Source organism: Hypanus sabinus, chromosome 3 (assembly GCF_030144855.1).
Source record: "Hypanus sabinus isolate sHypSab1 chromosome 3, sHypSab1.hap1, whole genome shotgun sequence".
In the NCBI taxonomy this organism is placed as follows: domain Eukaryota; kingdom Metazoa; phylum Chordata; class Chondrichthyes; order Myliobatiformes; family Dasyatidae; genus Hypanus; species Hypanus sabinus.
This window is the reverse complement of record NC_082708.1, coordinates 160236102-160257607: the sequence shown is the minus strand read 5'-3', so window position 1 is coordinate 160257607 and position 21506 is coordinate 160236102. Positions and strand designations below refer to the sequence as shown.

The 21506-nt window shown below is 45.1% G+C and overlaps 1 protein-coding gene across 4 annotated transcripts; it reads left to right on the top strand.

Moving 5' to 3' along the window:
* The first annotated feature begins 2329 nt into the window (after nucleotides 1-2329).
* LOC132390865 (deoxycytidine kinase 1-like) lies at nucleotides 2330-20837 on the top strand. Of its 4 annotated transcripts, none has more exons than XM_059963409.1 (7): nucleotides 2330-2505; nucleotides 4689-4807; nucleotides 8701-8894; nucleotides 10352-10499; nucleotides 11677-11792; nucleotides 16020-16119; nucleotides 20595-20837. In XM_059963409.1, exons 1-7 carry the CDS (start codon nucleotides 2424-2426, stop codon nucleotides 20619-20621), a joined length of 786 nt encoding a protein of 261 aa, XP_059819392.1. In that variant the 5' UTR covers nucleotides 2330-2423; the 3' UTR covers nucleotides 20622-20837. The 4 variants fall into 4 exon arrangements, with proteins under 4 accessions (XP_059819392.1, XP_059819391.1, XP_059819390.1 ...); XM_059963408.1 differs by having other exon boundaries at nucleotides 4677-4807; XM_059963407.1 differs by lacking the exons at nucleotides 11677-11792; nucleotides 16020-16119; nucleotides 20595-20837 and having other exon boundaries at nucleotides 10352-10839.
* The last annotated feature ends 669 nt before the right edge of the window (nucleotides 20838-21506 follow it).

The window sequence follows — 21506 nt, the reverse complement described above, 5'->3', positions numbered from 1 at the left end:
GGTTGTATTTAATTCCCCCCTTTCTCTTGTCATGCCTTGTCTGAAGCACAGTGATGGTGATGCTCCCTGTTTACTTCAGTCCACCTTCTGGGAAAGATTACAACTTAGATTGACACTGCAAAGGTGAAGTTTAGTATTACGTTACTGCTTCTGAACCACAGTGACAGTTAGATTTTAGTTTGAGAGTTTTAGTCAGTGGCCCTGTTGGCATAGCTGTTATTATATTCCCCTTTGTCCTGTACAGTTTTTATTAAAGCTCAGTGAACTGTTCGTTCCACTGCAGTGTCTCTCCCTCAGCACTTAGACCACCATTAAACAACGTGTCAGGTTTTCTTTTGAAGTAACAGTGAGGACATGGCGGTAGATATTTTCTACATGGATTTTGGAAGTCATAGATTTATAGAAAAGTACAGCACAGAAACAGGTCCTTCGGCCCATCTAGTCCATGCTGAAACCATTTGAACTGCCTACTCCCGTTGATCTGCAGTGGGACCACAGCCCTCCATATCCCAACTATCCATGTACCTATCCAAACTTCAATTAAACATTGAAATCGAGCTCGCATGCACCACTTGTGCTGGCAGCTCATTCCACATTCTCACCAGCCTCTGAATGAAGAAGTTTCCCCTGTCTATACCCCTCATAATTTTGTAAACCTCCTTCAAATCTTTCCTCTATCTTCTACATCCCAAGGAATACAGTCCTAGCCTATTCAAGCTTTCCTTAAAACTCAGATCCTCCAGTACCAGCAACATCCTAGCAAATTTTCTCTGCACTCTTTCAAACTTACATCTTTTCTGTGACCAAAACTGCACACAATACCCCAAATTAGACCTCACCAACATCTTATACAACTTCAACAAAAAATCCCATCTCCTGTACTCAGTACTTTGATTTATGAAGGCTAATGTGCCTTCATATGTCTTTACAACCCCATCTACCTGTGACACCTCTTTCCTTTGACAAGGCCCCACCTGGATGAAGGTGAGATCACATGGGATCCAGGGTGATACAGAATTGGCTCATTGGAAGGAGGCAGTGTGGTATTGGGGGCCTGTTTTTCCATTTGGTGATTTCCTGCAAGGGTTGCTGCTGACTCTACTGTTGTTTGCTACAGACAAAAAAAAAAATCACCAATGCCTCTCCTTTCTCAAGAGGCTAAAGAAATTTGGCACGCCCCCTTCTACAGTTTCCAGTTTTTATTGGGACACCAGAGAAAGCATCCTACCTGGATGCATGAGAGCTTGGTTTGGGCAATGGCTCTGCCTGTGACCCCAAAGACCTGCAGAGAGTTGTGGACACAGCTCAGCACATCACAGAAGCCAGCCTCCCCTCCATGGATCCTGTCTATGCATCTCACTGCCTCAGTAAAGCAGCCAGAACAATCAAAGAGCCCACCCACCCTGGACATTTTCTCTCTTCCCCTCTTCCATTGGGCAGAAGATGGCAAAAGCCTGAAATTACATACCGCCAGGCTAAAGGTCAGCTTCTATGTCACACACTGACTCACGAATGCCCCTCTTGTATCCCCTTGACCTCACAGTATACATTACCTCATTCCAATTGTGCATCGTGTTATCTGCACTGCACTTCCTCTGTAGCTTTCGTTATTGTTTTACCTGGTTGTACCTCAATGCACTGTGTAATGATTTGATCTGTGTGCAGGACAAGCTTTTCACTACACCTGTATTACAAAAATAAACCAATATGATCAAATGTATTAATGATTTAGATGAAAATATAGGTGGTATGAATGCTTAGTTTGCAGGTGACGCCAAACTGGCAGGTAAGTGGGATAAGTATAGACAGGCAAGGTGGTTAGCAAACGATGTGGGGGCCGAATGGCCTGTTTGTATGCTGTACAACCCCTTGGTTCTAGTGGCAGGCAGCCAAGGAATCCATGAACTACATCAAAACCCTATTGCACTGTTCAGATCAGTGCAGGCTCAGAGTGCACCTGTTATTTAAATACAAGTCGTTAAGACAGGCTGCATTAAGCACACCGTGACCAACGTCTGCAGCTCCCTGAGCTTACTTCCCATGCAGATGGAGGCTCTCATTCCTTCGCGGGTTGTTTGTCGTTTACCTTATCTCCGTACGAACCCACACCACCTCCAGCGCCCTCACAGCCACCACAGCCCGGGGTTTCACTGCTCCCAGAGGACAGCGCCAGATGTCAGTGTGGCTTGCTGCAGTTTCTAGAAATGACTGGCGTCGAACATCTGTGACCCAACTTCAGATGAGGCCAATAATAGAGGTGTGGTTTGCAAAGCTAGTAAGTTAATTTTCTCACATGACAATTATTGAAGCGCGCGGTATGAAAGCGAGAGAAAGTGAGAGAATCGCTTGTTGCCGGCGATTCACTTTTCCAGAGAGGGAGCGGGAAAAAGAGTCTTCCAATAGTCCCTGCCTGACTCCACACCATGGAACTGCCTCCCAGCAAACGGAGCCGTGCTAACTCTTGCAGCAACGTCCTCAGGAGGGTCTCCATCGAGGGGAATATAGGTGAGTGAACTTCCTGACTGGGCGGAGAACAGGGGCTGCCCTACCTGATCCTTTCTCTCACTGATTACACAAACCTGCTCTTGCTCCACCGAACATTTCTTCTGGCCTTGATTTCAACCTTCCACCCTGGTCCAGTTTCTCTTCCCACTGATATCTGTTCTCTCTGTCACTCCTTCCCTCAATTTGACCATTTCCAGGTTTCCACCAGTGTAAGAGACTGTACCTTCCCCCTGTGACCACGTGAATTTCTTCCAGGTGCTCCTTCCCCCTCCCACGTTCCCAGGACATACAGTCGGCGTTCGTGAGTTGTGGGCGCCAGAAGTGGGGAACACCTATGGGCTGCTCAGCAGAATCCTTGCTGATCTGATTTGGCAAAAATAATCAATTTCTCTGTATGTTTCGATTTTTAAACCTAAATGTCACAAATAAAGCTAATCTTTAACCTTTGTCCTTTGCCCATGTCCCCTGTGTGCACATCGATCTTGAATGTTGACCCTGGGAAAGTTGAATTTCACCTTTGGCCTTCACATTTGACCCCCAGGTTAATTTACATTCATTATGTTGCTGAGGATTGTTCCAACCCTGCATTCATTGACCTTTGCCCTTGACCCCTGAATTCATTTGACTTTCACTGATGGTCTCCAAAATTGCTGATTTGATCCTTGACCCCTGAGCTTACGGTCCTTCACTGATGGTCACTGGGATAATTGACCATCACCTTTGACCCCAGGCCTCATTGACCTTCACCCATGGATACTGGATATGTTGCTCTTCACCAATCCCAATTCAGCAACATCTTCATTTTGAAATTGATCCCACTCTGGTCCTCAGTTGTCTCCATGATCTGGCCACCATGTCCTCTCCTCACCTGCCACCTCTGTCAGTAAAATTGTAACTTGCCCTCTGTCTTCACTTTCTCGAATGGAATCTCTGATTTCACCAGTGCCCAAAGTTGAACCAGCTTTGAACATCCTCAACACAAAACCTCCACAGCTCTTAACCACCCCCCAACCCATGTTCCAGGGACTGAGCAAAGATCAGGCTTTGGGGGAACCTTATCTGCAGTGTTCCATGTATCAGTTTACTGAAGCTGGATTTGGACCATTCCTGGAGTCAATCTACCCTGGATTTACCATCCTGTAACCAGTAGAGATTAAGTCAGACTGGCTCACTGGACTGTAGAGGAAGGAGAGAAGATCTTACAGTGACGTCCAGGATTTGGAGGAGGGTTGATGGGATAAATTCCAGGAGACTTTTCCCAATTGATTGGAGAATCTAGAGTCAGAGGCCACAGGAAAAGGAGGAAGAAGTTACTTTACAGAGAATGACATGAAATCTAGGGGTGTCCTCCTTTAATGGACAAGGGGTATTCAGTCACTGAGTACAAATTTCTCATTGGACCATTTTACTCATGGATAGACTGCCCAGTTTCCTGTGGAAACTCTATCTCAGAGCCTGGAAATCAGTCTAATTCAAAGCTAGAAACTGAGAGAAGGGTTGTCTTTCTCCATCTTGATCACCACAACAGCTTTTATGTAAATGTTCACTCACTATCAGGTTGTGAACTAATTCTGGTTCATAGATTATTAAATAGAATATTGATTGACCTTTTTTTAAACTCTGGTGTTCTGATGATCCTGTGGAGGGCTGTGTAACTTCTGAATTAATTTCAACAAAACACTAAAGTCCCTGGCCTAGTAGAATCACTGGCTCATAGCAACAGGGACCTCAGTCCAGTCCTGACCTTGGGTGCAATTTGTATGAAGTTGGCTTGGTCACCCTGGATTGTATGAGATCTCCTGAGTGCTCCAGTTCAGAGACTGGTGGGTTAAATGGTTGTAAATTGTCCCCAGTGTGTGAGTGAGGGGTAGAATCTGGGGGGTGGGGAGTTGAGGGGAATGTGAGGAGAATAAAATGGGATTAATGTAGGATTAGTGTAAATGGGGGTCTGATGATCAGCACAGACTCATAGAGAGACCCACTGTATCTCTCTATGACCCTCCATCCAGAAAGAAGCCATTTGACCCATCATGCTGTTGTCCAAACAATCGCACGTGTTCTCCTTTCCAAAGGACCAGGTCTGAATCCTTTTGCCCCTTGGACCTACCACATTATTCAGTTACATCTCACCTCAGATTTGCTTCTTTAAACGAAGTGTTATTTCACCAAAGGTAATTTTACAGCTGCAGGAAAATCAACGCTGATTCAGATTCTAGCAGAAGCAAGCCAGGACTGGGATGTGGTGCTGGAACCCATCGCCCGTTGGTGTTGCAGTATTCAAACTGACAAAGAAGACTCCGAGGTATCAGAGACTTCAAAATTGCATTTTATTTTGAGGTGGATCAACTTGAGACGAGGTGGGAAGAGGGTTCTTCACCTTTAGAAGGCTTGTCCGTGAGCTGACTGTCAGAGATTTTCAAGCCTGAGATTGTTTGATTCCTGAGAGCTATGGGTGGGAGAACTTGAGAGTTGGGTGTAGGTGTAGGGGATTTGAAAGAGATTGGTCATAGTCACAGGCTTGATGGGCTGAATATCCTTCTCTTGATTTGTGACACAGAAGGAAGCTATTCCTTCAAACCCCACCTTCCCGCACGAGGTCTGGAGTCCTGTAAATCCCTAATCTCCAAGCACACATCCAGGTACTGTTTAAATGTGATGGAGGTTCCTGCCTATCTCACATCCTCACGCTGACTTATCATCCTCATTCATTTCAGGCTCAGATTTTAATCATTGGAGTGAAGGGACTGAAGGGTGATGTTATAGACAAAACCATGAGGAGTATAGATAGAATGAACGGTGACAGACTTTTTCCCAGAGTTGGGGTATCAATTATTTGAGGGCATATATTTAACATAATAGGGGAAGATTTAAAAGGGTCGTGAGAGCAACCTTTTCAGCCATAGGGTGATCTATATATGGAATGAGCTGGCAGAGGAAATGGTTGAGGTGGTACCATATCGACAGTGAAAAGGCACTTGGACAGGTACATGGAGAGGAAAGGTTTAGATAGTTATGGGCCAAACATAGACTAGCTTAGATGGGTAACACATTTCAAAATTCTGGAGGAACTCAGCAAGTCAGACAGTACCTACGGAGGGTTTTGGGCTGAGACCCTTCATCTTAGATGGGTAGCTTTGTCGACGTGGATTAGTTGGGCTGAAGGCCCTACTTCTATGCTGTGTGAAACTATGACTCTGAGGGAAAACTTCCCTCATCTCCTCTCCAATCCTCCATCCATCTACTTAACAAGCCCTGAATATTTTCTCAGACTGCTCTGGTTGGCTAAGGACTGGATCTCACAAGGGCGTTAACTTTGAGGATGCTCGGACCCAACGATTCACTGTGTAATCTAGTTACAATGGATCCACTAGCTGTGACGAGGAATAAAATATAACACGAGGTTGACAGATCTTTTGCTGGAGCATTCACAGTATAAGGGCTATTTAAGGAATTGATCAAATTAAAATATTCAAGTTACTTAAAGCTTTTGATTGGGTGAAGATGGAAAATGACTCCCTCTGGTGGAGGTGTATGGAATAGAGGGGCAGAGCCTTAAAGGTGTACAGTACACACAAGAGATTCTGCAGTTGCTGGAAATGGGGAGCAACATGCAAAATGCTGGAGGAACTCAGTAGGTCAATTGAATCTCCAACAGTATACAGTGACTACATTTCACAATGGAATTCCTTCTCTGTAAAGTTTGCTGGGCTATCTAATGGTCATGAATGGCACGATATAAATGTAGGTTCCTTTGTCCCTCCCCAGTAAGGAACAATACCAACAGAAGCAGATAAGAGGCCATCTGGATCAGATCAAATCCACAACTTCAACTGCCATCAAAGAACAGAATGCTGGAGGATCTCAGTGGGTCAAAGTTCAAAATAAATCTATTATCAAAGTACATATATGTCACCATATACAACATTGAGGTTCATTTTCTTCCAGGCATACTCAATAAATCCATAATAGAATAGTAACCACAATTGAATAAATGAAAGACTGTGCCAACTTGGGTGTGCAACCAGTATGCAGAACACAACAAGCAACAATATACAAAAAGAAAGAAATAATAATAATAAAAAAATAAATAAGCAATAACCACCAAGAACATGAGATGAAGTGTCCTTGAGAGTGCGTCCATAAGTTGTAGGGACGTTTCAAAGATGGGGCAAGTGAAGTTATCCCCTTTGGTTCAGGAACCTGATGTTTGAGGGGTAATAACTGCTCCTGAACCTGGTGGTGTGAGTCTTAAGGCTTCTGTACCATCTTCTTGATGGCAGAAGCGAGAAGAGAGCATGGCCTATGTGGTGGGATCCATAAGACATGCTCAATGGTGGGTTATATCCACTACTTTTTGTAGGTTTTCCCTTCAAGGACATTAGTATTTCCATACCAAGCTGTGATGCAGCCAGTCAATATACTCTCCACCACACATCTATAGAAGCTTGTCAAAGTTTTAAATGTCATGCCGAATCTTTGCAAACTTCTAAGGAAGTAGACATGCTACCATGCTTTCTTCATAATTGCACATGTGCTGGGCCCAGGACAGACCATAAGACATAGGAGAAGAATTAGGCCATTCAGCCCATCGAGTATTCTCCGCCATTCCATTATGGCTGATCCTGGATCCCACTCAACCCCATTCACCTGCCTTCTCGCCATGTCCTTTGATGACCTGACCAATCAGGAAACAGTCAACTTCTGCATTAAATATACTCACTGACTTGGGCTCCACCATAGTCTGTGGCAGAGCTTTCCACAGATTCACCACTCTCTGGCTAAAAAAAATTCCTCCTTACTTCTGTTCTAAGTGGTTGTCCCTCAGTTTTGAGGCTGTGCCCTCTAGTTCTGGATATCCCCACCATAGGAAACATCCTCTCCACATCCACCCTATCTAGTCATTTTGACATCCAGTAAGTTACATTGAGAGGGTCCTCCAAAATAATAACATGAGAAATTTAGAGTTTCTGACCCTCTGATGAGGACTGGCCCATGGACCTCTGGATTCTTCCTCCTGAAGCCGATAATCAGCTGCACAAGGAGGTATCGACGCCAAGGTCCTGAAGCTTATTGATTAGTTTTGAGTGGGTGATGGTATTGAATGCTGAGTTGTTGTTGACAAGAGCATCCTGATTCATCTTTGGTGTTGACCTGAAGCAACGACTGTCCATTTCCCTCCATAGACACTGTTGACCCAATGAGTTCCACCTGGTGGACCGAAGAGGGGTAAAATAGTTTGATGCTGAGTTCAACCTGAAATATTGATAGCTCCTTCCCCTCTCCTACAGATGCAGCAGATCAATTGTTGCTCCAGATTCCAACATCTGCAGTCTCCTGTGTGAGCAGAGTTGCAAGCTGAAAGGCAGCTTGGAGCAGAGCAGGGGTGGAATTGAGAGACGGGGCAGGTGAATAATGGAGCGGAGCAGGGGTGGAATTGAGAGATGGGGCAGGTGAATAATGGAGCTGAGCAGGGGTGGAATTGAGAGACGGGGCAGGTGAATAGTAGGGAGACAGACAGTGAAAAAGAGAGCTGGGAGAAGCAAACAAATGGAGTGAGGGGAAAGGATGGTTTGAGACAGCTGCTGGAGGGAGATAGACAGGAACATAGAGAGCTACCAAAGCTGGATTCTAATAAGTACAGGGCACAGGGGGTGATAATAGGAACCATTAGGGAGGAGAGTATAGCAGTTGGAACCAGGTAGGGGTGGGGGGGGAGGGGGAATCTGTGTATAAAGAGGGTGGGTGGAACCAGGAGAAGGTGCTGGACAAACATGGATGAAGGGAGGTTGGGGTATTGTGAGCATATCTTATCTATGCTGTGGTGTTGGTTAAACATTGGTCTGGACTGTGGGGTGAAGTTGCCTTTACATCTTGGAAAGCAGTGGGGAGAGAATATTGTATGTACGCTAGGATCCCATCTCTTGATGAGCCACCCTGCCCCCCCCCATTTGTATGGGGTAGCTGTATGGGAACTGACGAGATGGGAGGTGCCTGGCGGATTCTACAGCTCCATTGCTTTGCAGAGTAGTTCCTGTCCCTACAGTATGTGTCTGTGATACTGTTGCAGGCAAGTTCTCATTGTACCCCTACCTCACTGTACATGTGCACTTGACAGGAAACCCAACTTGACTTAAAGCTTCTGCTTTCTTTTGCTTGCTCTGCTGGTGGCTCGAACTGTCCCCCCGCGTGCTGAAGGAGCTGACAGCATCTCAGAAGTGTGGAGGCAACCTCCTGCAGATGATGTACAAGAAGCCAGAGCGATGGTCCTACACCTTCCAGAACTACGCCTGCCTGAGCAGGACCCGCTCGCAGCTCAGGTCCCTCAGCGACAAGCTGAAGGACTCAGCCAACCCGGTTCAGTTCTTCGAGCGGTCTCTCTATAGTGACAGGTACTGACGGTGCTAGGATTCCTTGGTTCTCCTCGGACTGAGGACTTTGGTGAAAAGTGCTCGGAGTTGCTCAGTGATCACAGCCCCATCTCTCAGTCAGAAGGTTACAAGGTCCCCCCGCATTCTTCTAAATTCCAGTGAGCACAGGCCCAAAGCTCCTCATATGTTAACCCCTTCATTCTCAGAATCATCCTTGTGAACCTTCTCTGGATAACACATCCTTTCTGAGATAGGGGTCCAAAACTGTTGACAGTACTCCATGTGTGGCCTGATTCATTTTCTTATAAGGCCTCAGCATTATCTCCTTGCTTTTACATTCTAGTCCCCTTAAAATAAATGCTGACAATGCATTTCCCTTCTTTACCACAGACTCAACCTGTGAATTAACCTTCTGGGAGTCATGCACGAGGACTCCCAAGTCCCTCTGCACCTCTGATGTTTGAACCTTCTCCCCATTTAGATAATAGTCCACACTATTGTTCCTTTTACTAAAATGAATTATCATACATTTCCCAACACTGCATTCCATCTGTCACTTATTTGCTCATTCTTCCAACTTGTCTGAGTCCTGCTACAATTGTGTTGCTTCCTCAGCCCTACCTACCCCTCATCCTATCTTTGTATCATCTGCAAACTTTGCCACAAAGGAGGGGTGGTACTGAGGGAGTCGGGATTGCTGAGGGTAATCTGCTCTCTGTACTGCAGTGCACATTGTGGGAGGGGTGGTACTGGGGGAGAGCCGCACTGTTAGAGGGGCGGTACTGAGGGAGTGCCCCTCTTTTGGAGGAGTGGAAGAGAGGTAGTGCCTCACTATGGGAGGGGTGATACTGAGGGAGGACCTCACTTGGGAGGGATGTTACTGAGGGAGTGCTACACTATGGAAGGGTTGTTACTGAGGCAGTGCCACACAGTGAGAGGAGTGACACTGAGGGAGCGCTGTACCTTGGGATGAGTGATGCTGAGGGAACTCTGCTCTGTGGGAGGGGCTGTACTACATTGTCAGAATCCTTTCTATGACTCTCCTTATTCTTCAAATTACTTGATTTCTAACTTTTCCCTGTCTTGATGAAAAGTCATCAGCCTGAAATGTTCTCTCTGTTTCTCTCTCCACAGATGTTGCTTGACCAGCTGAGCTTTTCTGGCATTTTCTATTTTTACTTCAGATTTCCAGCACCTGCAGGTTTATGATATTCAACAACCACTTATTAATATTGTCCTTGGGCCTTCAGATAACTCTTCTCTCGAAGGTAATCCCTGAGACCCATATCTCTCACACAAGTAAACGAGCCCCATATCTCTCACACAAGTAAACAACAAGCCCCATATCTCTCACACAAGTGATCCTAAGACCCATATCTCTCACACAGGAGGTGCGACTTCTTGTAACTGCTCCCTGAACTACTCAACAGGTGGAAGCTCGGCTAAGCACCATGTACCTTTACTTCTTTTAACCACAGGTATGTCTTTGCAACTAACCTGTACGAATCCCATTGCATCAACAAGATGGAGTGGATTATCTACCAGGACTGGCATGGCTGGATACACAACTGGTTTGGAAATCAGCTCAAACTTGATGGCATCATCTACCTCCGAGCGACCCCTGAGGTGAGGCTCTTGTCTGGTCATTCAAGGTCTTTCTGCAGTTACTCACCCAGGATACTCCAGCAGTGTTCACAAAACGTGAAGCTCCATAACATTTGCCACCAAGAAGTGCAGGGACAACAGGTGCAGGGGGACACCGCCACCTGCAGGTTCCCCTTTAAGTCGCTTGGAAAATATATTGTGAGTCACTGGTACGTGCTGGAACACCCTCTCCAACAACGCTGTGAGGGCACCTTCACCAGAAAGACTGCAGTGGTTCAAGGAAGTACCTCATAAATGAAATGGGTGATGCCAGATCCTGAAAATAAATTAAAAAGGAGGCAGTATTGTTGACAGTGCAACAGGCCCTCGGTAGTACTGGAATAAAAATGCCAGATCTGGTAGTCATAAAGTCAGGGCGTCATAGAGCATGAAAGTGGACCCTTTGGCCCTTCAGATCCCTGTTAGCCATCTAAGCTAGTCCAATTTGTTGTGTTCAGTCCAAAACCTCTAAACCTTTTCTATCCGTGTACCTGTAGGAGTATCACTTAAATATTGTTAATGTGGCTGCCTCAACCACTTCCTCTGGCAGCTTATTCCATGTACCAACCATCCTCTGGATGAAAAAGTTTCCCATCAGGTCCTTATTAAGTTTCTCCCTGCTTGCCTTAAATTTATGCCCTCTAGTTCTTGATTCCCCAACACTGGGAAAAAGACTATCACCCTATCTATACACAACACAGACACAAGTGATTTCGCAGATGCTGGAAATGTTGAACAACCCCCTCCATAGATGCTCCCTGATCTGCTGAGTCCCTCCAGCATTTTGTGCGTGTATAATCCCTCTATATCACTCATGATTTTATACACCTCTATTAGGTCACCCCTATTCTCCTACTATCCATCTTTTCTATTGCAGTATGACCAAATTTGAACACCATATTCCAAATGCAACCTCGCCAGCGTGTTAGTATTTTTGAAGTGATGCTTGAATGGCAGCTCTGGGGAGGTGGGGGGGGGGATTGTTGCTGAGCTGGTTAGGAATAGGCTGAGAGTTCTGGTTGTAATGTAATTTGGGAAAGGCTGGGGCAGTCTGTTCCCTTACCAACACAGGGAGCATGGTCAGAGAGCTTGGATGAGCTTCTCTAAGTGAGGATACTGCCTCTCTCTCTCTCCTCTCTCTCTCTCTTCTCCTCATCAGGTCTGTATGAAGAGGCTGATTATGAGGGGACGGGAGGAGGAGCAGGAAATTTCGACGGAGTACCTGGAGAGGCTTCACTCCAAGCACGAGGACTGGCTGCATCAAAGGACAATGCAGTGAGTACACAAGGGAGCTTGCTTCCAGTTTTACTCAGCATCTACTTTTCTGGACGAAGTTGATGGGAACGTGGGAACATAGTGTTAGTGTAATGGTGTGAACTTGACCATTCATATTTCATGGCTGGGACTGAGATTTATGGGAATGGAACTCCTGCACAGAGAGTCGTGTCTGTGCAACAACTCTCCAGTTAGCCCCAGTTACCTGTCTTTGCCCACACTCCTGTAATTTTTGTTTCAGCTTGAGAGTTCAAATTGAATCTCCTTCCATTACAGAGAATCAGGGAGCACCACAGCACAGAAAGAGGCCCTAGGCCTACCTGGTCTGTGATGAACATTATTCTGCCTAGTCCCATCGACCTGCACTTAGACCATAACCCTTCATACCCTCCCCATCCATGTACCTATCCAAATTTCTCTTAAATATTGAAATTGAACCCAAATCAAACACTTCTGTTTGCTCCACACTCTCACCACCCTCTGAGTGGTTCCCCCTCAGATTCCCCTTAGATTTTCACCTTTCACTTTTAACCTAGTTCTATTTTCACCCACTTCATCTTGAATGCACATATCCTATCTATACCGCTCATAATTTTGTATGCTTTCGTATCAAATCTCCTCTCATTTTCATACACTCCAGGCAATAAAATCCTAACCTATTCAACCCTTCCCTATAACTCAGGTCAAGTCTTGTAAATTTTCTCTGCACTCCTTCAAACTTGCTGATATATTTCCTGTACACAGGTGACCGGAATTGCACACTATACTCTAAATTAGTTCTCATCAATGCCTTATACCATTTCAACATAACATCCCAATTCCAAAAGCTTTCTTGATGAGCCCATCTATCTGTGATGCCACCTTCAAGGCATTATGGATTAGTATTCCCAGATCCTTCTGTTTTAGACAGAACTTCTCAGTGCCTTACTGTATATGTCCTACCCTGTTTAGCCCTCCCAAAGTGTTCCATATCAAAGCTCTGCCTCAGAAGTAAAATTATGCTCCTGTGCCCTCTGGTTCTTTTGCTATTGACCTCCAGACTGCGTCCTCAAATAACCTGCCCTCCTGCCAAGCTCAATAGTAAAGAAAAGGGGAAATCCAGGAGTTCTCTGCATTTTTGTGGGTATTGATCTTAGCAGATCATCAGAGCAACTCAGTATACCACCATTGATAATGTTAAAGTTCAGTGAATGTGCTCAGTAAAGTGTATCTATGTGGAATGACTTCCAGAGGAAGTGGTTGAAGCAGGTACAATATCAACATTTAGAGGACAGGTGCATGGATAGGAAAAGTTTAGAGGATTATGGACCAAACATTGGCAAATGAGGCAAGCTTGAATGGGGCATACAGGTCAGAATGGACCAGCTGGGCCGGAAGGCCTAATTCCATATTGTTTGACTGGAGTATAAAAACAAGGATGTAATGCTGAGACTGAATATGGTACTGGGGCGGTCTCACTTGGACTATTGTGAGCAGTTTGGGTTCCTTATTTAAGAAAGAATGTGCTGACACTTAGTTGATTTGGGGATTGAAAAGGTTTTCAAATGAGCAGCAATTGAAGGCTCTGGGCATGTACCCACTGGAATTTAGAAGATTGAGGGGCAATCTCATTGAAACCTTTCGAATGTTGAAAAGCCTCAGCAGAGCGAACGTGAAGAGAAAAAAGTGGTACTGTGCCCCTCTGTTCTACGGTCTAAAGGATATGCCTTCACTGGATGCAGTCCAAATGATTGTTCACCAGGCTAATTCTTGGAGTGTCTAATCACTGGCAGCTAACACAGCTGAATCCGTATTCGATGAAGTTTAGTTGAATGAGAGATAGTCCAATTGAAACATATTAGATCTTTAGGGAGCATGAAGCAGATAGAAATTCAATAGTATCTGGCAATCAGAGTGGGATGAGTATTCAGCCAGAAAAGAAAGACAAGTTAGGAGTATCAGGAAAAGGAAGAAGAGTCATCTTGTTGGCTTCTTGAGGGAATTACTTTGATTTCATGTGCTCAATGGCTTCCATCTTGTATTGTGGAATTCAGCAAAATGGGTTCAACCACCATTCCTTCCCTAAGCAACAGCAGCAGCACAAACCCCAGAAATGGTTATGAGTCATTAATTCCTGTGGACAAATGGCATTGGAAAGAAATTTTAGGAGCAATCACCTGTGTGGCACTGGTTTCATCTTGGTCACCTTGGAGATTATCCAGACTGTTACTGAGACTAAATGCTTGAATAATGGGGAAGACAGCACAGACTAGGCCACTGCTTCCTTGAGTACTGAGTACTGATTAAGAGGTGATCTGATGAAGATTCTTCAGGTGATTTGATAGGCTGGAGACAGAAACTATTTCTCCTAGTGCCAGGAGTCCAACACAACACAGTCACAAAGCCAGAGGCTGCCGTTTAGGAGTTAGTTCAGGAAGCTTGTTCCCATACAAAGGGCAGTGGAAATCTGGAATTGTCTCCATCAAGGGTGTGCTGTAGCCAGGGGGAACATAAGATAATGGGAGTTTTCCAATGGAAAACACTTGGCCTTTCAAGCCTGGCCCATCCTTTAATATGATTATAGCTAATTAAATTCCTCTTCTGTGTTTATTCCCCCTAACCCTCAATCATTCAAGGATTTATTTACTTCCTCTTTAAACACCCCAGCTGATCCAGCCTCCACAGCCCTCTCGTTCACTATGAACCATGTCGCATGACACGGGTGATCATGCTCTTTCTATGACCATGCTTGTTCTTGCCAAATTTTTCTACAGAAGTGATTTGCCTTTGCCTTTTTCTGGACAGTGTCTTTACAAGGCAGATGACCCCAGCCATTATCAATACTCTTCTGAGATTGTCTGCCTGGCATCAGTGGTCACATAACCAGGATTTGTGATATGCACCAACTGCTCATACAACCATCCACCACCTACTCCCATGGCTTCATGAAACCCTGATTATGGGGCTAAGCAGATGCCCAAGGGTGACTTGCAGGATTATGGAGGGAAGGGGTACCTTACACCTCCTTTGGTAGGGATATATCTCCACCCCACCACACAACAGCCCTCTAAAGCAGAGAATTCCAGAGATTAACCACCCTCCTTAAGAGGATGGAAAGTCAGTGAAAACTGAGGTGTGTAGGAACCCCTCCATAAGAGGTGCGCCTCAGTTTTCACTGACTGCCCTTTTGCCTTATAACCACGTCCCCTCATCAGGACGCTCCCACTGGTGAAAGCATCTCGACATCTAGCCTATCGTACTCCCGAAAATTCTATCATATTTCAACCAGATCATCCCTCGTTCAAAACTCCATAGAATACAGATTCAACTCCTGATTGGATTAGCCTGGTTCAGTCTGCCTCCCCAGTGTTGGTGTTTCGTTTCTTCAACAAGGGGACTGGAACTGTGCAGGTGAGAGCTCACCCTCACCCTGCACAAATGTAAGAATCACTCCCTGTTTCTAAACCACATCACTCTTGCAGTGAAGGACCATGAGGCAGTTACCTTCCAAACTACTTGCTGTGGTGTGAAGGAGAGAAATAGAACATCAGAGCTGTGATGGTGCTTTGCTCTATGGTAGGATATTAAATATAATGGAGCCAACTTCTTAAAATGATTTCAAAAATGTATTTTATTCATAATATGAACAAAAATATAATCTACATTCATTGGACCATCAATACAACCCATTTTATTACATTATGTTAATACTTTAACAGGAACTATTTATTCTGAATTAAACTACACTTCAGCCAAGATCAAGTTGAATAGAAAGTTAAGTGCAAAAGTCTGAAAGGCCTTCTCCTGCTCCCATATAAAGCTAGAGAGAGGGTTGAATCAATTAAACCAGGGATGTGAGACTGGAGTTAAAAGTTTTGCTCAGAAATTTCCAAGTAACTCAGAAAATACTTCCTGCAGATCCTCCACAGCTTATAAACTCTCGACTTGGGTGCAGTCTAGATAAACATTCCAGAGACTGGTGGGATGGATTTGCTTTCTGCCATGGATTCAGCTTTTGCTGAGTGGGAACTTGGTTTGGTTTGCAGGTGCATTTCCAACTTGTGAACTGTTCAGGTTACAAACAGTTCATAGGACAACCTGTCTGCCCACACAAAATACCGCCGTGGAATGTCAGTTCTGGCAATCTCTCATGCAAAGGTCTGGTGAAAGTCCCATTATTGATTTTGGTTACTAATAAAGAGAAACTGTTGGCTTGTTTGACTTATGGTTTAATGTGTTTAATTACAGCTTGCACTTTGATTATCTGAATGAAATTCCAGTTTTGACACTGGACGCCAATGAGGATTTCAAGCAGAATGAAGCCAAATGTCAAAAGATGATTGAGATGGTATGGGAATATTGATAATTCAAATTTCACAAATGCAGCTGACCCATTATGGATAAAAGGTTTTGTAAATGTTGTGTGATACCGTTGATCGAATTAAGATGGATAGAACTGGGAACTGGGCCACGGCTTCACAGAGTGAAGGATTCTCTCTCTGTTTTGGTTTGCTAGAAGGAATGTAAATGTATTTTAATCACACCTTTCAGACACACCAGCCATGTCCAACCACTGTGGTAGAGTCATAGCCCTCCATACCCCTCCCATTCATGTACTTACCCAAACTTATCTTAAATGTTGAAGCTGAACCCACAGCCACCGCTTCCACTGGCAGCCCGTTCCACAGTCTCACCACACTCTGAATGAAGATGTTCCCCTTTAACATTTCACCTTTCACCTTTAACCCACAACCTCTAGTTCCAGTCTCACCCAATCTCTATGGAAAAAGGCCTGCTTGCATTTACCCTTTCAAAACCCCTTATACCTTTGTATAACTCTATCAAATCTTCCCTCATTCTCCCATGTTCTGGGAATAAAGTCCTAACCTATTCAACCTTTCCCTATAACAGGCACTGCAGTAGCAAAATGGTTAGTGTGCTGCTATTACAGCTCGAGGCATTCTCGAGTTTGGAGATCAATTCCAGCACCACTCCGTAAGGAGTCAATATACATTCTCCTCGTGGAATGCATGTGTTTCCCCCTGGGTCCTCTGGTTTCCTTCCATAGTCCAAAGATCTATCAGGGGGGTTAGTTGGTCACTGTAAATTGTCCTGTGACTAGGCTCGGATATATCAGGGTTGTGGGGATGCTGAGGTGGCCTGACTCAGCAAAGGAAGGGCCTACTTTGCGCTTTCGCTAAATAAAATACATAAATATTACAAATAAAATAAAGTCAGGTCCTCAAGTCCTGGCAACATCCTTGTAAATGTATATATGACACAGAGAGTGTAGCAGCCAATCCATACACGGAGAGCTCCCACAAACAACAGGGAGGAGAACAGACGGTAGAGTTGGAGACTATTGACTCTCTCAAGCTTACTCTGCCATACCAATCTGATCCGACATCCAGTGCAGTACCACTCTCCCCCCCTCACCTCATGCCTCTGTTCAAATGTCACTCATTTTTCACCTCACTGACTCAACCACTGCATCTGTCTGGATTAAAGAAATTCACAGTCATGGTTCCAGCCTCCATTTTAATACTCTGAAGGTGGACCCTCCAGTACCAGATACCCACAGTAGAGGAAACATCCTCTCCACACCCACCCTCTCGGTCCCCCTCAAATTCTTGTGCATTTCAATAAGATCACCAGAATATCTTTCATTCTGCATTGAGTACAGGCTCAACCTTTCTTCGAGTGTTAAATTCTTCATCCCAGGAACTAACCCAGTGAACCCAGTCTCTACTGACAGCTCATGTATCGTTAAACGGAAATAAAAAAACAGAAAGGCTGGGAACACTCAGCAGCTCAGGCGGCATCAGTGGAGAGTGAAACAGACAGTGTTTCAGATTGAGGACTCAGCATCAGTCCAGATTTCCAGTGCCTGCATTTCTCTGACCTGCCTTCAAACTGTAGAGAGGTCTCCCTGACACTTATCCCTGCAAGTGGAAGAAGTGGTACACCTGCCCATTCACCTCCTCCCTCATCTCCATTCAGGGCCACGAACAGTCCTTCCAGGTGAGGCAACACTTCACCTGCGAATCAGTCCGGGTCTACTGGATCTGGTGCTCCTGATGCAGTCTCCTCTACTCTGGTGAGACTCGACGTAGATTGGGGGACTGTTTCCTCGAGCTTCTTCGCCTCATCCACAAAAAGCAGGATTTCCCGGTGGCCAGCCATTTTAATTTCAATCTTCATTCCCATTGCAACACTTCAGTCCATGGCCTCCTCCACTGCCATGATGAGGCCACTCTAAGGCTGGAGGAGCAACACCTTATATTCCATCTGGGTAGCCTCCAACCTGATGAACATCACTTTCTTTAACCTCTGATAATATTTCCCCCTACCCCTTCCCTCTTCTTCCAATCCCCACTCTGGCTGCCCTCTCAGCTCAGCTCACCTGCCTATCACCTCCCCCGATACACTTCCTCCTTCCCTTTCTCCCATAGTTCACTCTCCTCTCCTATCAGATTCATTTTCTCCAGCCATTTACCTTTTCTACCCGTTACCTCCCAACTTCTAATCTCCTCCCTCACCCACCTATCACCTTCACCTATCTGCCTTCTAGTTCCTCTCTCCCCACCTTCCTTTTCTGGCTTCATCCCCCTTCCTTTCCAATCCTGATGAAGGGTCTCGGCCTGAAACGTTGACTGTTCATTCTGTTTCATAGACGCTGCCCGGCCTGCTGAGTTCCTCCGGCGTTGCTCTGGAGTTCTCCCCATGTGGTCTCATCTGTTCCCTATACAGCTGTATCAAACTGCTTTTATAGACCATCCACCTCAGTAATGTCCATCGAGGTCTTAAACTATTCCTGTTTCAAAATACACTACATCCCCAAACACCATCCTCTACAATAGAGGCCTCATCTCACACTCCTTTTCCCCTCTCAGTAAATTCAGTGACATAATGTTCACCCACCATAATGCTGAGCTACATACAATGTGCTGGAGAAGCTCTGTGGGTTGAGCAGCATCGATGGACAGTTAACGTTTTGGGTCAAGGCTCTTTGCCTGGATGGAAAGTGGGGAGAAAGCCAGTATAAAAAGGTAAATGGAATGGATGGAGCAAGAACTGGCAGGAGATAGGTGGAACACGCACACAAAGTGCTGGAGGAACTCGACAAGTCTGGCAGCTTCTATGGAGAGGCACAAATGGTTAATTCACTGCACCCCCAACCCCACCACCTATGGATGCTTCTTGATTTACTAGTTCCTCCAGCACTTTGTGTGTGTGTTGCTCAAGATTTCCTGCAACTGAAGAATATCTTGTGTAGGTCTCAGGTGGAACCAGCAAAGGGGACTGACAGGCAGATGAGGAGAGTTGGAATGATGTCAGATTACATCATTTTCAGCTCTTTGCCACTTCCACTTATCATCTCCCAGCTTCTGATGTCATTCCCAATTTCCCTCTCCCTCACTTGCCTATTTACTCTTGGACCCACCTATCACAAGCAAGGTCTTTCTCCACCTCTCACCCTGTCTCTCAGTTGATGCTGACTATCTCACCCTGTTTCTCAGTTGATGCTGACTATCTCACCCCTGTTTCTCAGTTGATGCTGACTATCTCACCCTGTCTCTCAGTTGATGCTGACTATCTCACCCTGTCTCTCAGTTGATGCTGACTATCTCACCCCTGTTTCTCAGTTCAGAAGAAGAGTCTCAATCTTAAATGTCAACCGTCCATTTCTTTCCATTGATATTAATCGATCTGCTGAGTTCCTCCAGCATTTTTTGTGTTGCTTCAGATTCCAGTATTCGCAGTCTCCTCTAGTTTGGGCTCTTTACTCACCCCCTCACCTCTGTCTCGTTTCTTTGGTCAGGAGTGATCTGACCAGACTGCAGATCTTTTGTCTTGTCTTTAAACTTCCCAATCTACTGTACCCCTCCCTCTTGCCTGTTAACCCCTCTCGATACATTCATTGCCGACTGCCAAGATAACATTGGTTGTATCAGTGTATCAGTATCAGTAAACAGCCCATATTCACACTAACTTATCCTCTCTAAACTGTAGCATTTTGCCCAAGGGAAACTGGTGAAGCATTAACCCTGCTCCTCTCTCCACAGATGCCGCCTGACCTGTTAAGTGTTTCTAGAATTTTCTATTCTTAGTTCCATAATACCATAAGACATATGAACAGAATTAGGACATCCAGTCATAAATGAGTCTGCTCCACCATTCAATCATGGCTGATTTATTATCTCTCTCAATTCCATTCTCTTGCCTTCTCCCCGTAACTTTTGATGCCCGTATTAATCAATAACTATCAATCTCTGCTTTAAATATACCTTATTCTTATTTCTTCTCTAAAGAGATGTCCTTGTATTCTGAAGCTATGCCCTCTGGTTCTAGACTGCCCTACTATCGGAAACATTTCTACACATCCACTCTATCTAAGCCTGTCAATACTTGGTAGGTTTCCTGCTTGTTCTTCTAAACTTCCAGAGGCCCAGAGTTATGTAATGGTCCTCCTATGGTATCCCTTCCATTCCTGGGATCCTTCTCATAAACTTCCTCAGGACCCTCTCCAAAGCCAGCTCATTGGTTCTTAGATAAGGGGCCCAAAACTGCTCACAATACTCCAAGGGCCTATTCCACACCATATCGCAGCATAAATTACTGAAAGAAAGAAAGTGTGGTCTGACCAATGCCTTATAAAGCCTCAGAGCAGTTGTGGGTCAGAAACTCCCAGGAGTTTGTGAGAATAATGCATTTCTTAAAGGAGAAAATCCTCAAAACCCAGATCCAATAAAATGCTATTTGCAATCACTCTCTGACTTCTGGGCAAAAGCACTAAAATGCTCGCTGTCTTTCCTTCTCCAGATCAAAGACTTTCTACATTTGTTGTAACCCGGGTGAATCCCATGGAGTGAGGAACTGGGAATCTATAGGCCAATGCGAGTGAATAGTGAATTTGCTGACATGTTTTATTTTACTGTGTGATTGCTGTGTGTTTGTCTGCCATCATATGAGCTTCAGTTACCAACTGAACTTCTTCAAGGTATTGTAAAATAGCAATTGTCTTTGTTAAGTATTTTAATAAGAAACAAAGGATGAATAAATATGGTCTTGCATCAAAGTCTGGCTTCAGTGCGGATTGAGGAAGTGATTATGCAATAAAATAAAGGACAATTTAAAATTGCAAATTTCTGCAGATTACACGCTTAGTAGTGTATTCTCTCTGCTGGAAGTACTGGGCTCTCATCCTTGACTCACCACATCACAGCTAACTTTGCCACATATTAACAATTACCAATCACTCACAGACACTGAATCAAGCTCTCCCCCTCCCCCTCTCCCTCTCCCCCTCTCCCTCTCCCCCTCTCCCTCCCTCTCTCCCTCCCTCTCTCCCTCCCTCTCTCTCTCTCTCTCTCCCTCTCTTTTTCTGTCTGTCACACATGCTCTCTGTTACATACACTCTCTCTTTCTATTGCACACGGACTCTCTATCAGATGGGATATCCTAACCCTCTCTGTTACACACATGAAATGCTGGAGGAACTCAGCAGGCAAAGCAGTATCTAAGGAAAAGGGTCCAGTCGACGTTTCCGGCCAAGACCTATCATCAGGACTGGAATTTTTTTTTGGTGGAGTCAGAATGAGAATGTGGGGATGGGGGAGGGGAGAAAGACTCACAAGCTGAGAGGTGAAACCGGGAGGTGGGGGAGAGGGGGAGAGGGGTGAAGTAAAGAGCTGGTGAAAGAGATAAGGGCTGCAAAAGGGGGAGTCTAATAGG

Coding starts and splice junctions, on each gene's coding strand:
- LOC132390865 (XM_059963406.1), top strand. CDS start 2,424: ATGGAACTGCCTCCCAGCAAACGGAGCCGTGCTAACTCTTGCAGCAAC. Junction 2,506..4,676: donor CTCCATCGAGGGGAATATAG/GTGAGTGAACTT, acceptor ATTTCACCAAAG/GTAATTTTACAGCTGCAGGA. Junction 8,895..10,351: donor CGGTCTCTCTATAGTGACAG/GTACTGACGGTG, acceptor TTTTAACCACAG/GTATGTCTTTGCAACTAACC.